The sequence below is a fragment of the Colobus angolensis genome, unplaced genomic scaffold (genome assembly GCF_000951035.1).
Source record: "Colobus angolensis palliatus isolate OR3802 unplaced genomic scaffold, Cang.pa_1.0 Scaffold24, whole genome shotgun sequence".
NCBI lineage: Eukaryota > Metazoa > Chordata > Mammalia > Primates > Cercopithecidae > Colobus > Colobus angolensis.
The window spans coordinates 5,012,260-5,030,689 of NW_012115599.1; the positions used below are offsets into that span (position 1 = coordinate 5,012,260).

At 42.1% G+C, this 18,430-nt stretch overlaps 2 protein-coding genes across 2 annotated transcripts in view; one reads left to right on the forward strand and one right to left on the reverse strand.

Moving 5' to 3' along the window:
- The first annotated feature begins 3,519 nt into the window (after positions 1 to 3,519).
- GKN2 (gastrokine 2) lies at positions 3,520 to 10,754 on the forward strand. The gene is made up of 6 exons (XM_011945264.1): positions 3,520 to 3,634; positions 5,533 to 5,586; positions 6,026 to 6,163; positions 8,738 to 8,848; positions 9,529 to 9,685; positions 10,536 to 10,754. Exons 1-6 carry the CDS (start codon positions 3,623 to 3,625, stop codon positions 10,616 to 10,618), a joined length of 555 nt encoding a protein of 184 aa, XP_011800654.1. The 5' UTR covers positions 3,520 to 3,622; the 3' UTR covers positions 10,619 to 10,754.
- A 6,187-nt stretch (positions 10,755 to 16,941) lies between these two features.
- LOC105514250 (gastrokine-3-like) overlaps positions 16,942 to 18,430 on the reverse strand; it is an 11,269-nt gene continuing 9,780 nt past the window's right edge. Inside the window, 1 exon segment of the mRNA XM_011945514.1 lies at positions 16,942 to 17,064. Within this exon segment, the coding sequence (XP_011800904.1) occupies positions 16,942 to 17,064 (123 nt within the window).

Here is an 18,430-nt window from a genome sequence, read left to right on the forward strand (position 1 = left end):
AGAAATCAATGAAATGAAAAACAACTAAGCGATACAGAAAATTCACAAAAATAGCCAAGATAGTGTTTAAAACTGGCAAGGCTGGAAGGTTTGCTCTGCCAGATATTAAAACTTACTTATAAAGACAGTGAAATTAAGACTGGGAGGCATTGTAATTTGGATGGACAAATAGAATGAGCGAATAGACAATAAATAGACTAACACATACATAGAAACTATATGACATTATAAATTAGTGAAAAAAGCCTGAATTATTCCATAACGGATGCTGGGACAACTGGATACCCAAATGAAGAAAAAAATTAGATTGCAACCTAATACTATATTAAAACATAACAGTAAAATTAAATGTAAGACGCAAGACTTTAAGAAAATGTCGGAAAATACATTAAAGACCTTGGAAGCATTTCTTAAGCAGGACTAAAAAGCACAAATTAGAGAAGAAAATATTGCTAATTTCAACAACATCAAAATATAAATAAAACTTCTATATAGCAAAGGACACCATAAACAAAGCTAAATGATGAGCTACATAGACCAGGAGATTATCAGAGAACTCTTATTCAGAATATGAAAAGAATTCTTACGTAGCAATAAAAAATGGACAAGAATTAGAAAAAGGAGAAAGTATATGAACTAGCAAATAGTTGACTCTGCACACTCCTGTGACCCAAGCAAGCCATACACTACAGGACACTTTTAAACAGCTACAAAAACATCTGTGTCAGCACTGTTTGTATTAGCAAAGCAATGGCCCATATAGAAGAGTGAATAAATGGGTGTTTGGGTTGGTTCCGAGTCTTTGCTATTGTGAGAGACTGGATAAAGAAAATGTGGTACATATATACAATGGAATACTATGCAGCCACTAAAAAGGATGAGTTCATGTCCTTTGTAGGGACATGGATGAAGCTGGAAACCATCATTCTCAGCAAACTAACACAAGAACAGAAAACCAAACACCGCATGTTCTCACTCATAAGTGGGAGTTGAACAATGAGAACACATGGACACAGGGAGGGGAACATTACGCCTGTTGGGGACTGGGGGACAAGGGGAGGGATAGCATTAGGAGAAATACCTAATGTAGATGACGGGTTGATGGGTGCAACAAACCATCATGGCTTGTGTATACCTACGTAACAATCTGCATGTTCTGCACATGTATCCCAGAACTTAAAGTATAATAATAATTTTTTAAAAAGAGTAGACAAATGAACATGAATACCTTCATTCATTGAAGTATTACTTTAAACCTTTTCGTGCTTTACCAACTAAAAAATATTGGACTGAATGTCAGAAGGCCTGAGGGAGAGTTATCTTTACCAGAAACCATATACTAACTATATATGATCCTAGTCAAATTCCTTAACCTGTTTGGCTCTTAGTTTCCTTGTAAGAGGTTTAGATGGGACTTGAAACAGTGTTCAATCTGAATAACACACGGAAGTTTTAGAAGTCCACATGCCCGCACCCCTTTTCAGACCTACTGCGTCAGGGTATCCAAAGGTGGGCACGGTCAGCACCAGGCCCTTCCAGGTCGGCAATTTCACTCCCTCAGCGGGGAGCTGGGAATGAAGACAGGAATTGCATTCGTAACGACGTTTACAAGCACCACTTCTCATTTTAGTTTTCACTTCTGAGTTGTGGGTAGGCCTGACAATTTCCAAGTCTATCTTTCAGTCAGGGAGCATTCTGGAAGCAGAAGCCTCCTTGCTAATGCTCCTGTCTAGCAAGGCAAGGAGTTACAGTGACCCAGCAACTAATTAGAGAGGCTGTATCATTTTCAGAGTTAAGAGTGTGGATTCTGGAGTTAAACTAGGCTCAGATCCCAATCCCTGCCTTTCAAAGTTGTGTGATCCCAGAGAGTTACTTAACTTCCCTGCACCTTGATTTTCCTATCTGTAAAATGGAACAGGATAGAAGGTAACTTCTAGGGTTGATATGAGAATCAGATGAATCAATATATCCAAAGTGTTTGGAAAGTGTTGAAACATATTGAGTGCTCTACAAACGCTAGCAATGATCATTATTAGCCTATAGACCCAGAACTCCTGAGGACAGGAGGGGGACATCGTAGAGGATAGCATGTAATACTTTCATTAGCCTAATGTCTACGGGCATTGCTGGTTTGCTTTCCTGAGTCTCTGAAGCCAGATATGAGAGAAAATTTGCAGGTGCATTACAAAACTGTAATCCTTTCTGCAACTGCTATCTCAGAAAGATTTAATAAAACTGTGTGTTTTACATCCACCCCCACTGAACAGCCAGGGTAGAGGGATTCCAGTGAACTAGGTGGCCCTTAACTTGCCCAGATGTCTACTTTTTGAGAGCCCCATTTTTGTTTAAAGCTGCTAGTTAGGAAGTTGTTTCAGCTGTAGAACAAGGCCATTATTTATGTTATCGCTTTGCTTACGGTGGTGATTCTCAATATTTTACATTTTGCATTTTACTGGGTTTTTTGTTTCTGTTTTGAGATGGAATCTTGCTCTGTCACCCAGGCTGGAGTGCAGTGGCATGATCTCGGCTCACTGCAACCTCTGCCTCCTGGGTTCAAGCAATTCTCCTGCCTCCGCCTCCCGAGTAGCTGGGACTACAGGCGGGCACCGTCACGCCTGGCTAATTTTTTTGTATTTTTAGTAAAGACGAGGTTTCACCATGTGGTCCAGGCTGGTCTCAAACTTCTGACCTCAGGTGATCTGCCCAGCTTGGTCTCCCAAATTTCCGGGATTACAGGCATGAGCCACTGAGCCCAGCTACAATTTACTGTTTTTTTTTGTTGTTGTTGTTGTTGTTTGTTTTGTTTTTAAATTTCCCTTCCTGGATTCATGATTATACCCTGACATTAACTAGCCATTTCTAGTTGTCATGTTAAAAAAAATTACACAAATTAAACTTTATTCTCTCTTGTTTTTTTCAATCTGAGAATTTCTCAACATTCTGCAAGACAACTAGACCTCTCTAACTTACAGTTTGGGGCGAAGCTTAACGTAAAAATTTGGTTAACCCTGATAATGGGGGAGAATGCCTTCTGAGTCTTGTTCCTCATGAATTTCTGGAAATTGACACCAAATCTTAAGGGAAGAATGAAGAAAGTCCTAGACTGTTTGCTCTCCAAGCAGACCTCCCCAGCCACTGTCTTGGCACCCAGTCTCATATCCGTTCCCTCTGTGGAAGAATTCAGCCAGCAGAACAGTGGTGAAAAGACATCGAGTTGGAGCCCAACTAAGACCTTAAAGAAGCACTCTTCCTTTAGGAGGAGATGTTAGGAATTTGTCCTTATAGACCTACAAAATGTATGCATAGAACAAGCATCATGCAATATTTTTAAAGGGTGGAAATTAAAATCTCAAGTGCAGCATAGTACAGATAGCAGGGAATATTTACAGAGTGACCAAGTGGTGAATTTTCATGACTGACTAATGAACTTCATTGCTATCAGGTATGTGGTTGGATTTCAATTCTGATAAAGGAGTTTGCTGGGGTGTGCCAGAGATATAGACGTGGTCTTTTCCAAAGTGATCATTTGAAAAAGAGATATCCACATTTTCAAGCCCATATAAAGGACAGAACCTGCACGGGGCAGCTTTACTTACTCCAGCACCTTCCTCCCCCAGGCAAAATGAAAATCCTTGTGAGTATTTCTTAACACTGTTGTGGTGACTGCTTGCAGACAATGCTCGTATACAATATGCCATGGATTTTGGGAGTCTTAGACAGATACTGTGCATGCTTCTAAGCTTCTGTGATTGAATTAATGATACCTTTGGCAGAAATAGTGTTGAATAAGTCTGACTTTTTTTGTCCTTTGCCTGTTTTGAGATGTTTACTTAAAAGAACATACAAAAATACAAAGAAATCTCTAGATAATTTTGATTTGGAGGATGTTTGATAATAATCCTTTATTATGAGCTTCATAGGGAATTTGGGCTATTTAAAACAACTATATTTGCTATCTAAGAGAGAAGTTGTAATTTAAAAATAATATCAGTAGTAGTAATAATAGTACCTCTTATTTCTCAAATGCATACTAAGCCTTAGACTAAGCATTTCACGTGAATAATTTCATCTATTCATTGCAACAACCCTATGAGCTGAGTAGTATTCTCCCCATTTTACAGATAAGGAGACTGAGAGTCAGAGGACTGTGATTTTCCCAAGCCCATAAATGTGGGATTTAGAATGTAATTTATCCATCTTCATCCCCACTTGCAGGCGCAATCATGGCAAACTTAAGCAGCCAGAGTGTCTTCAATGGCCTCCCGTTATGACTAAATTCTCCCTTGGGACTAAAGTGTTAAAGATTGTCAGCTTAAAGAGCTCCCTCTCTCAGGGCTGTCTTGATTTCCCAAATTGAGACCTAACCCTGAAGCACAAAATTATTATATGACCATGGTGTATTAACCACAGTGTTGGATGGGAGATCATTTGGGGGCAGAGGACACTCCCCAAGCTCTCTCTAATCATACCATTAAAGTGGTTTAGCCCTTCGACTACTTGTTCAAACCACTATTTTAAACTCATTAAATAGAATATACAGGAGTATCATATGTTGCTAGAGCTGGTCTGTGGTAAGAGAAGATGTATCCCTATGGAAGGTTGAATATCTGCACACAGGTCTTTGTTAGATGCTCTACTCCCAGTCCCCAGAAGAGAAATATTAAGGGTGGGTTGGAAAGGGAAGTAGGAAAGTCCCACTGACAGTTCTTAAAAATATCCCCCTTCCCCAAGACTCCTTTCATCAGTAGTTTTCAATGACAGCGCAGTCAACTCTGTACTGATGTAGTTTTCAGTGACAGTACAGTTTACTGACGTTCAGAAGAGAGGGCACAAAACCTGGGTTAGCATGTTGGAGCAGACTCCTACAGAACTACAGCAAAACATCAGAACTGCCTCAGTGTCGGCTCACGACCTGTGGGCCCAGCACTTGTATGATAGTATCACTAAGGCGTGGGTTGTAGGAGAATATGGGGGTTTTCCTTGATGTCAGCCTCAAAAGTTAATTGTGCTCTCAAGCATTCTATTTTCATAGTTTCCCTTAGGAACCTGTTGTGTCTTTATCACCCATGATTCATTTTAAATCTGTATTACCCTCTCAGTCTTAAGGGATTAAAGTTTTTGTTTTTGTTTTTGTTTTGTTTTGTTTTGTTTTTTTACAAGAGGACACAATTTGACCACTGTTATCCAAAGCCAATGTGACTCATACCAGGGTATTTCCATAGTAAAATGAGTCCTTCACTGCTCACCTGCCCCAAGTTTCTCCTATTATCTAGATGGTGATAATGCTAGAAAGAGTTTGGAATTAGGTGGCAAATGTAGAACCATGTGTGTGCCTGGCAAATAGAATGAACTCAACAAACGCCTGTCAAATGAGTGAATGTGTATGCTTCACACTTTGGAAAGGGAGTGCTATCACTGTCTCTAGGTGTACATTTTCTGGGATATCTGTGCCTTTCCTGTCCAGTGTTCTCTCCTGTCCCCACCCTCAATGACTACCCTATAGAGAATGGATGTGGTGGGTCTGTTTTTCAGGTGGCATTTCTGGTGGTGCTGACCATCTTTGGGATGCAATCTCATGGATATGAGGTGAGTTGCTTTCCTATGGGCTTTATCTCTTAGAGATGTTGGGAGAGGAAAAGGAAGGTACAAGAGAGCCTGAAAGACGGTAGAGAAGCCATATACCTTATTTGGGATGGAATCTCAGAAATAAACAATAATGGAAACAATGAGCTTGGCTATTCCTTTCCAACCACAATACCTTTGCAAATGTAAGCCATTGCTTTAAAATTTAGTCAGTCTTATTTCTCCTGTGATATCACTGCATCTCCCATATATAATATAGTAAACTCTAAGGAAAAGCTTTGCATTCTTATGGCATCACAAGCTTTTGGATTGGGACCCCAGTGGAGAGTTTTAATTTTTAATCCCTTGTTCATAGCAGGCAGATGCTTAATTTTGTTGAAAGAGTTGCCTTTCAAATGTATAAGATTTATGGAAAACCTTTTTGTCTTTCTTTTCAATCTAGGTTTTTAACATCATCAGCCCAAGCAGCCATGGTGACAATGTTCAGGAGACAGTGACGATTGACAATGAAAAAAATACTGCCATTGTCAACATCCATGCAGGATCATGCTCTTCTACCACAATTTTTGACTATAAACATGTAAGCAGCAAATGAATTTTCATATTCTTCAGGACTAGTTTTCTAAAGAGCAGAGAGATCGATCTATCAATCAATCTATCTATCTATCTATCTATCTATCTATCTATCTATCTATCTATCTATCTATATGGCATCATACATACTTGAATTCTTAGATTTAACCTTGTAATTCTTTAAGAATTCCTCACTTTCACTTTTCTCTTTAAATAATCAAGCAATTGGTTAAAAAACAAAACCATTTTGAAGAAAAACATATGACAGGAAACATAGGCATTTGCTTGACCTTTTCAGGTAGAAATTGGAAGAGTGATGCTATTATCCCACTACAGGCTCAGAAAGTGCGGAGAAGAGTAACCAAAGTTCAAAGCAAAGCCTGGCATGCAGACACTCAAACACATTTGTTGAATGAATAAATGAATGAATAGTGCTTCTAACACAGAACATCATGCAGAAAAAGAACACTTGGTCGGGCACAGTGGCTCATGCCTGTAATCCCAGCAGCTAGGGAGTCTGAGGCAAGAGGATCTCTTGAGCCCAGGAGTTGGAGACTGGCCTGGGCAATATGGCGAGATCTCATCTCTACCAAAAATACAAAAATTAGCTGGGTGTGATAGTGCATGCCTGTGGTCCCACCTACTCGGGAGGCTGAGGTGGGAGGATTGCTGGAGCCCAGGAAGTTAAGGCTGCAGTGAGCTGAGATTACACCACTGCACTCCAGCCTGGGTGACAGAACGAGATCCTGTCTCAAAAATAAATAAATAAATAAATAAAACAATCAAAAAGCAATCACAACATAGCAGAAATCCACAGCAACTGTACACATTTAATTATGTACATAGGGTAGGCAATAAATTGTACTTTTTCTGTAAAAAAGAGAGTTTGCTAACTAAAAGCACTAAACTATTTTCAAGTGTTAGATACTGGCATTAACAATAAGTCACAGAAATCTGCTCTGAAAACTTATCCTTCATCATTTATTTATTCATTTGTTTTCCATTTGTTCCACCAACCAATTGTGAACCTGCTTCTACCCAGGTTCCAAGATACGCACTATGGATATAAGTAGGTTCCAGCTCATCTCACTAGACTTTTGAACATGCTCTCTGCCCCTTTTCTTCCAGAAATGTCTTGACATTCCTCTTTTCCATTGGTGTTGGCAGTTCAATGGCACATTTGAAAGTATAGAGTCATTAGAAGATGTGGTTTAAAAGGAAGTGGCACTGAAATTGTTTTTAAGCAACTGTCATGGAAATCCCAAAGCTGTCTTAAAAAAAAATAGAGTAGTGAGGACTTGCTTTAAGCTTCTTCCATTATCACCAGGCTCAGCCTCTGTTTATTTTTGAATTTTAGGAACCCACAATTTGTGAGAATTGAAAAATAGGAACCAGAAAGATTTCTATTAGATATAGCTTTCTAGGGTATATCATTATTTGGAACTCTCTGGAGACAATTTTCACTCCAGGTGAAGACTCAGTGGGCTTAGGTCCCTTCTGGCCCCAGGGTCTTCACCCTCCATTGCTCTCTCAATCCCACCTTATTCCAACCCATCTCTATCCAGCCAGCTTGGGTTTGAGGTGGAGAAGGGATGAAGAAAACTGGACAGGAAGAAAAGATGGTAAATGAGGAGAAGATAGATGAGACATGTGTGTGGGGGTGCATGAGTGTGGGTGTGGGTATGCTTATGAGAGTTTCTAAAGCAGCACTGTCTAATAGAACTTTCTGCAGTGCTGGAAGTGTTCTAGATTTGCATTTCCAATAGGGAAGCCACCAGCCCTTGTGGTTATTGAGTACTCAAAATGTGTAACGGAAGAAGTTCATTTTAAATTTTATCTAATTTGAATTTAAATTTAGATAGTGGCATACAGCTAATAACTATCATATTGGACAGCACAGTTCTAAAGAATATTCTATGTATCCCAAATTGGGGAGGAGGCAGAATAAAATTAATGGAAAGAGGCCAGATGCAGTAGCTGACGCCTGTAATCTCAGCACTTTGGGAGCCCAAGGTGGGTGGATCACTTGAGATCAGGAGTTCGAGAGCAGCCTGGCTAGCATGGTAAAACTCCATCTCTACTAAACACACAAAATTAGCTGGGTGTGGTAGTGCACACCTGTAGTCCCAGCTACTCTGGAGGCTGAGGCAGGAGAGTCGCTTGAACCAGGGAGGTGGAGGCTTCAGTGAACTGAGATTGCACCACTGCACTCCAGCTGGGCAACAGAGTGAACGTCAGTTTCAAATAATAATAATAATAATAATAATAATAATAATAATAATAGAAAGAGACAGAGAAGTGCTTCTTCTCAATCTTTCAAACCTCAAACTGCAGACCCTGGTTCCATAACATGAAAAGCAGAATACAGTTGTGGGTTTGCACAAATTTCAAAGGGGTAGAAATGACGAGAAGAAAAATGAAAACATTATGTAAAATAAGTCAAGTGGATAAAGCTGATTGCAGGTTGGAAGTCAATCCCATCATATATTCAAGTCTTTCTTCCAAGGTTCAGACATCATCTTCACCAAGTTCAGATTCAGGGAACTGGGGAGGGTCAGTAACTGTACTCTTGCTGCCTCAGGGCTACATTGCATCCAGGGTGCTCTCCCGAAGAGCCTGCTTTATCCTGAAGATGGACCTTCAGAACATCCCTCCTCTGAACAATCTTCAACGATACATCTATGAGAAACAGGTAATTCTGGGGCACTCTTGAGTATTCTCTATTCTTAAGCCAGGCAATACTGGTATTTATGGAGAAATGAAGAGAGGGAGGGAGAAGATCATACTATCATGCCTTACCATAAATATGATACTCAACTTATTAAAGTTATTAAAGTGTTTTAACTTTTATTTTATTATTTTTTAAGAGCAGGAGCAAATCTCAGCTTGATTTCCACCACATAGTTCTGAATACAAGAACTTATAATAAATTCCAGTGACATAGCAAGGACTGATCAGCTTATCTTCTCAGAGCAGGGCTATGAGAAATGGTGATTGGAAGAATAATAAGAGAAGTTCTAATATTCAATGACACAAAGATGCAAAGAAATAATACAGTGTAGTGAATATATACAAACACTGCACTTCAGCTAGAGACCCAAGGTTTAAGTCTCCCTCCACAACTTCTTATAGGTGCCATCTTTGACATGGGACTTACCTTCTTTGGGCTTCATTGCCACCAGAGGTAAAATAACACTGGTAATTACTAACGAGGCTACTTCACTGATAGAGTGCTCAAAAAGAGATGATGCCTTGAGATCCCTAACTTTTTTCTGTTTAATAATCTGAAACGGAAAAATCATCACAATTTAGAATAAGGTACACCAATTTTTGTCAATTTATTTTATGTTGTTTTCTGTTATACCGATCTAGACTCTGGACAACATATTCTCCAACAAATACACCTGGGTCAAGTACAACCCTCTGGAGTCTCTGATCACAGACATCGATTGGTTCCTGCTTGGGTCACCCATTGAGAAGCTCTGCAAACATATCCCCTTGTATAAGGGGGAAGTGGTTGAAAACACACGTGAGTACCAATAAGTCATTCATTCACCAAATATTTTCTGAAAGCTACTATGTGCCAGGTGCTCTGCTGGGTGCCATGTGAAATGCAAACAAATGGAAACAGCACTTAGTTCAGTTTGTTTTGGGAATTCATTACATGCCATGTGTATAAATTGTGCTAAATGTTAGGAATACAGAAATGAATTAAACTGTCTCCAAGGAACATATAATCTAGTGAAGAAGCTGACAAGTGAAAAGAGAGGATGGAATAAAGGATTCCTGGGTGCCAATGAAAAACTACTCGGTTCTTGTTTACTTTCATATGTAAGAATTTCAAGTAGCAAAAAGTCTTCTGGGCCCTTAGAATAGCATCTTTTGAAAGATAATAAGAAGGAAGTCACTAAGAAATGCTCTCAGCATCTAGAATAGAATTGGTGCAGGAAAGAGGAGGCAAAGTGAACTTACAGACAGGGAGTAAAAACCCTGATTCATCTGGGTAACATATGCCACTGCAGATATTACTGTCATTTTTATACAAAGTTTCTAAACATGGCAGAGCAGCCAGAGTGAAAGAGGTCGGGCCAGTTGATGAACACAACAAAGGAAATTTCTCAGAGTAGTGGAAGGTAGATAAAGAAGAGTTAATGTTTATTATACATCTACTGCCCAGAAAAAAATTTTAAGTGCTCATTCATAAAGCAAATAAAGGCACATAGGCATGTCATTGATACAAAATGGCATAATATCACTGGGACTGAGCCAACCAGCACTTCCAAAAGTTGTCAGTTTTATTTAAGCAAATGTTATTATTCTAATAATTCCAATAATATGTTTTTTAATGCTCTTTCTTTGAAAAATTTCCCCTTTTCCAGATAATGTCGGTGCTAGAGACTGTACAAAGACTGGGTTCCCGGGCATCTTGGGAATTTCAATCTGTGCAGACATTCGTGTTTAGGATGATCAGCCCTCTTGTTTTATCTTTTCAAAGAAATACATACTTGGTTTACACTCAAAAGTCAAATTAAATTCTTTCCCAATGCCCCAACTAATTTTGAGATTCAGTCAGAAAACATAAATGCTGTATTTACAGATTTTTTTGGTGTTTGTTGTTTTTTGAAAGCAGCAAAGGGAATACAAGCAATGTGTATGTCGCTATATAGAAGAAATAAAATTGCCAGAATTTTAAATAATGTGCATAATGTGTGAAAATTCCTAGATAATATCACTGGGTCACATGTGGACTAGTCAGCTGGGGTCGAACTTCCATTTCTGCATCTGCTGTCTGGATCAGCTTCCCATCTAACCATCCAAATATATGGGGGCAACTGGGTAGAGCAGAGGCTCACATGGTGGTGGCATTGACCTGGCCAGGGGAGGGACATGGCATACCCTTATAAACAACTTGAATGCTCAGGTGAAGGCTTTTAGGGCCATTCATATGAGTTAAAATGTCTTTTAACTCACCGAAGCAGTAGACTCAACCTGAGTAAACATTATTATAATATGTGCTGTCCTGGAATGAGAAAGGAGAAAGGGAGAGAGGAAGGAGCACCTAACACCCAGGAAAAGATGCACCATACTGAAGATCGTAACAGGAGTGAAAACGTAACTAGAAATGCCAAGTCAATATATAGCAGAAAAGCAACTTCCTATGTTTCAAATAAATTGCACATTGTGTACACATTTCAGATCGTGAAGCTGAGTCACACATGAACGGTCGGCTGAATGCAAATTCAGGGCAAAGAGGAATTACTTTAACAACAATTTATTCTCTTGCGGCAGACCTCTGGGATTCTAGCTGCAGAGACCCCCGGCCTTCGCGTTTGAGCTGACATTGGGACTCTCACTAGAGATTAGATGGAGAAAGGGCTTCAGCAGGCACGGAGCTGGAGGCTTTGTCTGTGAGACAGCTCCGCGGGAGCACTCATCCCCCAGGGCTCCTTGTCTCCCTCTGAGAGGCTCTGGCCCCATAGAACCACCAGAATGGGAGAAGAAGGGCTTCCCCGTGGGATTAGGGCATATCTGTTCCGCAGGCCCACCTGCCTGCCAGTCCCTCCCAGGATTCCTGCCCGGCCACTCCACAGGAGTGTGTACACAGTGCAGCCTCAGCTGCTCATCCTGGGTGCTTTTCTCCACTTGAGTGTATTCCGGCAGCCTGGGAGCTGTTTGGATTCCCCCAGTGCACACAGATCCCAGGGTCCAGGGGAGGGAGCTGTGAGCAGATCTGGACGTCCCAGGGCTACGGTCTGTGGCTCCGGAGTGCGGAACTGGGCCCGGTGCTTCAGCAGAAGAGGAGCCCAAACTCTCAGAAAACTCTCAGAGAGGGGTGAGCCGCACAGGTTCGTGGGCTGGTGTGGAACCTAGGCGTGCCTCCCTCCGCAGAGCTGGTCCAGTAAGGGTGAGGCCTGTCTCCCTGCTGGACCTCTCTGCCTGAAGAAGCCCCACGACCTGGAACACCTAACAACGACAAAAAGTCGCGGCCACAGTGCCAGTGATCAGGGGTCCTTCCCCCCAAGACCCAGGAGGGGACCTTGTGAGCGGTTACCCCTCTCATCCTTGCACCACAGAGCACTGCCTCAAAGGCCTGGATACACAAAGGAGCCAGGCGGCAGAATGAGAGCCTAGCTACCGCCCATTGCTCTCAGGCGCCATCTACTGGATTTCAGCCCAAATTACAACACGAAAAACTGCTAATTTTCCTTCCTGCCAGGCAGAGGACTAGAATTCAACAGACTGTTTAGAGCCTTAGCCCTCTGAAAACTTCCAGAAGTGAAGCCAACTGACTATATTCAATTTACACCAAAGTTAAAGGAATACCAACCCTCCCAGATGAGACAGAATCAGTGCAAGAACTGTAGCAATTAAAACCAGAGTGTCCCCTTACTTCCAAATGAGCGCACTAGCTCCGCAGCAATTGTTCTTAACCAATCTGAAATGACGGGCATGGAATTCAGAATCTGAATAGCAATGAAGCTTATAGATATCCAGGAGAAAACTGAAATCCAATCCAAGGAAACCAAGCAATCCAGTGAAATGGTTTAAGAGCTGAAAAATGAAATAGCAATTTTACAAAAGACCCAACCTGAGCTTGTTGAGTTGAAAAAAGAATTTCATAATACAATCAGAAGTATTAACAGTAGAATAGACCAAGCTGAGGAAAGAATCTCAGAGCTCGAAGCCTGGTTCTTTGAATCAGCTTAGACAAAAATAAAGAAAAAAGAGCTTTAAGAAATGAACACAGTCTTGTTCATTGGGTCTTGTCTTTTTATCAAACTTGTGTGAGATTTTGAAACTGTCATTGTGTTGTTATGTAGACTTCATAACATAGAAATTACTATGTTATGACATCAAAATTCAGGAAGAAATAAACAATTCTTTGAAATTACTAAAAATGGAGATATACCTTACCAAAATCTCTGGAGTACAACTAAAGCGTTGTTAAGAGGAAAGTTTATAGCACTAAATGCCTTAATAAAGAACTTAGGAAGAACCAGGCATCATCTTGATTTCCCCAACTCCCTTTCTCCTGTGACAGGTCCTTTGCTGGGAGTGGACAGGTAAAATCCTCATTCCCCAAAGGGTAGGGACTTTTAGAAAGTGACCCATCCTATGGTACATGGTTTCTTCTTGACCACACTGGGACTCAAGTACAAATTAGTCTTTCCCTTTTTATGAATTACTTAAAAAGTGGCACTACCACCTTCCACAGGAGATATTGCTACTTTTTAAATGAGTTTTAAAAAGGAGAAGGCTAATTTCTTCCCTGCTGGCTCTCCTACCCACACCCTGTAGATAGCACCACCCAGGGTGCAGGCTGGGGCAGGGTGTTGTGTCCCAGTTCTGGAGAAAGGCTTGCAGACTGCCTTTGGCAGGATTTTTCTGTAATTAGCCATCTCCTGGGCAGAATGAAGGGAATTTCCCAGCCTGTTTCCTGCCTGCGCAGGTTCCTCAAATCCAGGGATGAACTATTAATACTTTCTGCAGGGCCAGCCCTCCTTTTGATTTTATCATGGTGCCAATTCCAGGGCTTTGAGGGTTACAGGGAACCAGGCTTCCAGTGGGGTGGGGCCGGGGGGGGAGGTAGACTGCTTCTCATCTACAGTTGGAGAAGATTCCAGAAGGAAAATATTGTCTGGCTTCACTGTTCTCTCTGGGTTGTTTCCTTGGTTCTCTTCCCAGCTCCATGTTGTTTCAGTCTCCTGGATCCCAATACCCCTCCAGGCCTTCCATGTGGGCCCCTAGACCACACCACCCACCTTCACACTCCCATTCCACAAATGAGCCCAGTGGCCAGCTTGTTGATACTTCCTTAATTCTTAGCCAGAGCTAGCCCTCGGATGGCCCCGCAGGTCTCGCTGCTTCAGATGTGGCCTTGTGGGCATTCCCTGGCACCATTTTCTCTCTGGGTCCTGTAAGCTCCCAAGTGCAGGAGGTCCTGGGGTACACCTGTGTGCTTGGCACACATGGTGGGGCATGTAGATGAGGTTCTTGTTTTTCGTATTTCCCATACAATTGTGTTTCTCACAGTAAATGACATGCCACATGTCATGCAAACTCCTTTGCTCATCTGAGATAGAATTAAATAGAATTTGTTCATTCAGAGCTCCCAGGATTAGAACACATGGACCCAAAAAAATACTTTATTATACAAATATCTGTTTGGATAACTGACTGAATGAATGAATTCAAGCATTTTTTAACTCAAATATAATAAACATAAATTGGTGAATTAATAAAATATTGAGACTTCTAGCTTCTAATAATGATGAAGTAGCTGATATCAGACTAACTTTCCTGCCATAACAATTATAAACCTGGAAAAAAAGATAAACAGTAGCCATTTGAAGACAATAAAGTTACCCCAAACAGGCAGAAACTAAAGAGGATATGACCTTCAAAAGAAATGTTTATTCATCTATTGCTGGTGACAGTTGTCTAATATTCTGTGGCAAAACCAGTCCATTGATTACCCAATCCCTATTCCCCACCTCCCTCTTTCCTTCTAACACGGCTCCAATTTAAGTAGCAACAACAACAACAACAACAACAACAACAAAAAGCCCTTAATTTTAGAAAATACATTCCTTTGGTTCCAGGGAATTAATCATGATTGGTCTGAATCAGTAGTTTTCAACTGGGGTGTGATTTTTCTCCCCTCCCCTGAAGACATCTAGTGGTGTTTGGAGACATTTTTGATTGTTACAGCTGGAGGGTATGCTACTGGCATCTAATGGGTAGACACCAGAGATGCTGCTAAACATTCTACAATGCCCAGGGCACCGCCCTACAACAAAGAATGTTCTGGCTTCAAATGTTTACAGTGCCAAGACTGAAAAAGCCTGGGCTAAATCAGTCTTGGTTTCTTTTAAGACAATAAAGCAATATCATTTTCTTCAGCCTGTGATTGGCCTGTGGGTGGCCATATGATCTCAGTTCCTGCCAATGAGTTGTAAGTAGAAATTGCTAAGTGGGGCTTTCGGGAAAGATTTCTTATTCCTGATGAGGAGGAACAGACTCAGCTGGCATGTGACTTTGCCCTTTGCACGTTCCTGTCATCCTTCCCTCAATGAGGATATGAGGAGTCAGGAGATGATTGGCCATTTTAGGACCATAAGGCAACAATCCTAGGGAAGGAAGATTCAGGAAAGAAAGAAAGAAAGAGCTAGAATGCCTGACTGCATTATTCCCGAGTTGCACCAGCTGGGACTACCTTTCTCTGTACTCACATGATCTGAATCAGTCTCTGCCTGTTTAGGCCACTGTGACTGAGTTCTCTTTATTCACAGCCGAAAGCATTCCTTACAGATACACCTGAAAGAGGCTGGATAACTCCAATCAGTACACATGCCTCTAGACCTGGGCCCACCCCAGCACTGGGGTCTCCACTTCTTTCACCCCTAAAGCCCCTTTGAAAATTCCAGGCTCACCATATTTCTGTACTCATGCTGTGGAAACCCAATACTGAGGGCTATTCCTAGGAAAACTTCAAGCAATTGTCACTTGAAGCTCACTGCCCAGCTCTGTTTGGCCTGCCATTCCTTCTTATCAGTCCAGACACTGTCCCTAATTCTCCCTTGGCTCTTGAGGAAATGTCTGATGTTGCAGCAAAGGGCTCAGCACACATTCAAGAATGGAATCAAGTGCTTCTTGGGGTTTAGGGTCTAGGTGTACCCTATTTTAAGGTGGTAAGTCCATTTCCTCAGCATGCTTTTAACCACTAGGGAAGGATTCCCTGGCTGCAGCATGGCCCTTCCAGCTCATGCAGTACTATATGACCCCCAAGAAGGGACACCCCAAGAATTCACCCCTCACTGCTTCTAATGATGCAGCTCACCCTTCAGTCTTCCTCTAAAAAGTTACTGTTGCTACACCCGTAAGGTGTAAGCACCCGTAAGGTGTTGTGTACCTAAGGCACACAACACCTGGTCAATGGACAATCATCCTGTCCTCTTATTCATGACCTTTGTTAGCTTCTCTTTTCTCCTGTTTGACCCAAACTAATCACAATAGGGAGAATTCTGGGGCTACTTTGCCAACCCCTTACCGTCTGCAGTTGACCTCCACCTCAAGAGACTTGCCAGAGTGTGTTTGATTTTTGCTGAGAACTCCTCAGCATATTCCATTATGCTGAGGATAAATTAAAGGATAATTCTATTACTTTCCCTTTCTACTCCCTTGGGGCCAAGGGTGAGGTTGGGTATTGCCTGGCAGTGGCATGAAAAAACCTTCTGGGGCATTGGAAATGTTCTGTGTCTTCCTCTGGTTGATGACTACATTGAATGTATATATGTAAATATTCATTGAGCTGTGCACTTAAAATCTGCACTTTATTGTATAGCTCAATAAAAATGTTAATATATTTTTAAAATTTAAAACGCAAAATAAAAAGGAGGCCCACTCAGTCTTCAGCAGTCTCAAGATACACAGAAGGTGGCCATGGCTAGAGCCTATCACCACTGAAAGGCCCAGGTTCCAGCTGCCTGTTGCCTGGAGCCAGGCCAGAGGACCCAGTGCTGTGGTCTTCCTTCAGGGATGGGGAGGATGTGAGTCAATGGACAGCTACAGCTCTGCCTGCTGTGGACGGCTGGGGTACTGCCTGTGTGTAAAGCATCGCCCAAACTAACTCAGCTCAATGGAGGGTCTCCACAGGAATAACTACTGACATATGGGTTAAGTTGTGGGGAGGGTCTCTCTGCCCCAAGCAGACAGCAGGACAAGGAGAAGCAGCACATTCCAGGCAGGATAAGGTGCACTGCTCCTGATCCCTTGGGAAGGAAACTAAGAGCACAGAGCGAGCAGGTAGCCAGAAAATAAACACTGGGCAGCTGCCTTCCAGAGCTGGCAAGCCAGCTCGCCCTTACCCACGGTCCCGAGCTCGGACACAGCTGACTCTTCCCTAGGCTGCAGAGAAGCAGGAGTGGCAGGGAGAATTAGAAGTGACACCATCAGGAGTGGAAAGGACTAGTAAGGAAATTAAGATGTTCCCCCTAAAGGGAAGTCTGTCAATGGAGTGCCTTTCTTGAAACAAGGAGGCCAGGAAATTTGACCTCTATTTTAGATCTCCTCTCTCTGGGAAAGGACTCTTGAGCAAGGATGGAATTCCTGCAGGATAGTTTTATTTATTGCGAGAGAGTTTTGAGTGGGTCTCAGCTGGGATTTAGACATTACTTAAAGATTTCTTGGTAATCCTCCAAGTGCCCATTTGCAGGACTAAAGACTCTGTCAGGGCAGACCTGCTCAGGAAAGAGGGGGCTGGGACACACTCCTAATCCAGTAACAAACTCTGGAGAGAGAGGAGCAGTTCAATCACATTGTGATGTTTCAGGCTCAGATTTGTCCCTGGTCCAGTCCCTAGGGAACTCATATTCCAGGTCCCAGGGTGGTGGGTGGGGACTGAGTATAAAAACAACAGTAGCCACAGATGAGAAAAGTCCTCCCTTTTTTTTTCACTAGTTTCTCTAAGAAACTAGGGTATACATTGCAGGGTGATATGATTAGGCTGTGTGTCCCCACCCAAATTTCTTTTTGAGGGAGGGACTGTTGGGAGGTGACTGATCATAGGGGCAGTTTCCCCCATGCTATTCTCCTGATGTGAGTGAGTTCTCATGAGATCTGGTGGTTTCATACATGTCTGACAGTTGCTCCTTCACATACTCTCTCTTTCACCTCCCACCATGTAAGACGTGCCTGCTTGCCCTTCTGCTATGATTGTAAATTTCCTGAGGCCTCCCTAGCCATGCAGAACTGTGAGTCAATTAAACCTCTTTTCTTCGTAAATTACCCAGTCTCGGGCAGTTCTTTATAGCAATGTGAAAACAGACGAATACACAGGGCGTACATGAATGACTGAGATGCCAAAGGGTGAGGAGAGACTCATTTTTCTTATTTCTACATTGGGTCCAGAGGGCTCATGCTCCTTAAGCCCCCTGAGGCTTCCCAGATCAGTGGCAGAGATGGCAGTGTCTGCCCAAAGGCAGCACGCCATGGAGGGGCAGCAAGTGGAGACAGCTCAGCTGAGGACTCTGGGGGCTGTGGGTTCCCTGGCCCCTTCTCCCAGTTGTAAGAGGCAGCACTGAATATGTCAGCCTATGTCAATGACAGGGGCTGCCCCAAGGGAGGAAGAAAAGAAGAGAGATGATTTCCCTGCTTGGAAGATCACTGGGCTCATTCTTAGCTACTTTTAGGCACTCCCAGAGAGACTAAAAAATTATTTCAATGGACTCAGCAAGAAGCTTAAGTTCTTATTTGTTTATTTATTTATTTATTT

What these genes read in the sequence shown, in the direction of transcription:
- GKN2 (XM_011945264.1), top strand. An exon ending in CAATTTTTGACTATAAACAT is followed by an intron (nt 6,164 to 8,737) that starts GTAAGCAGCAAA and finishes TTGCTGCCTCAG; the next exon opens with GGCTACATTGCATCCAGGGT. An exon ending in GGAAGTGGTTGAAAACACAC is followed by an intron (nt 9,686 to 10,535) that starts GTGAGTACCAAT and finishes CCCCTTTTCCAG; the next exon opens with ATAATGTCGGTGCTAGAGAC.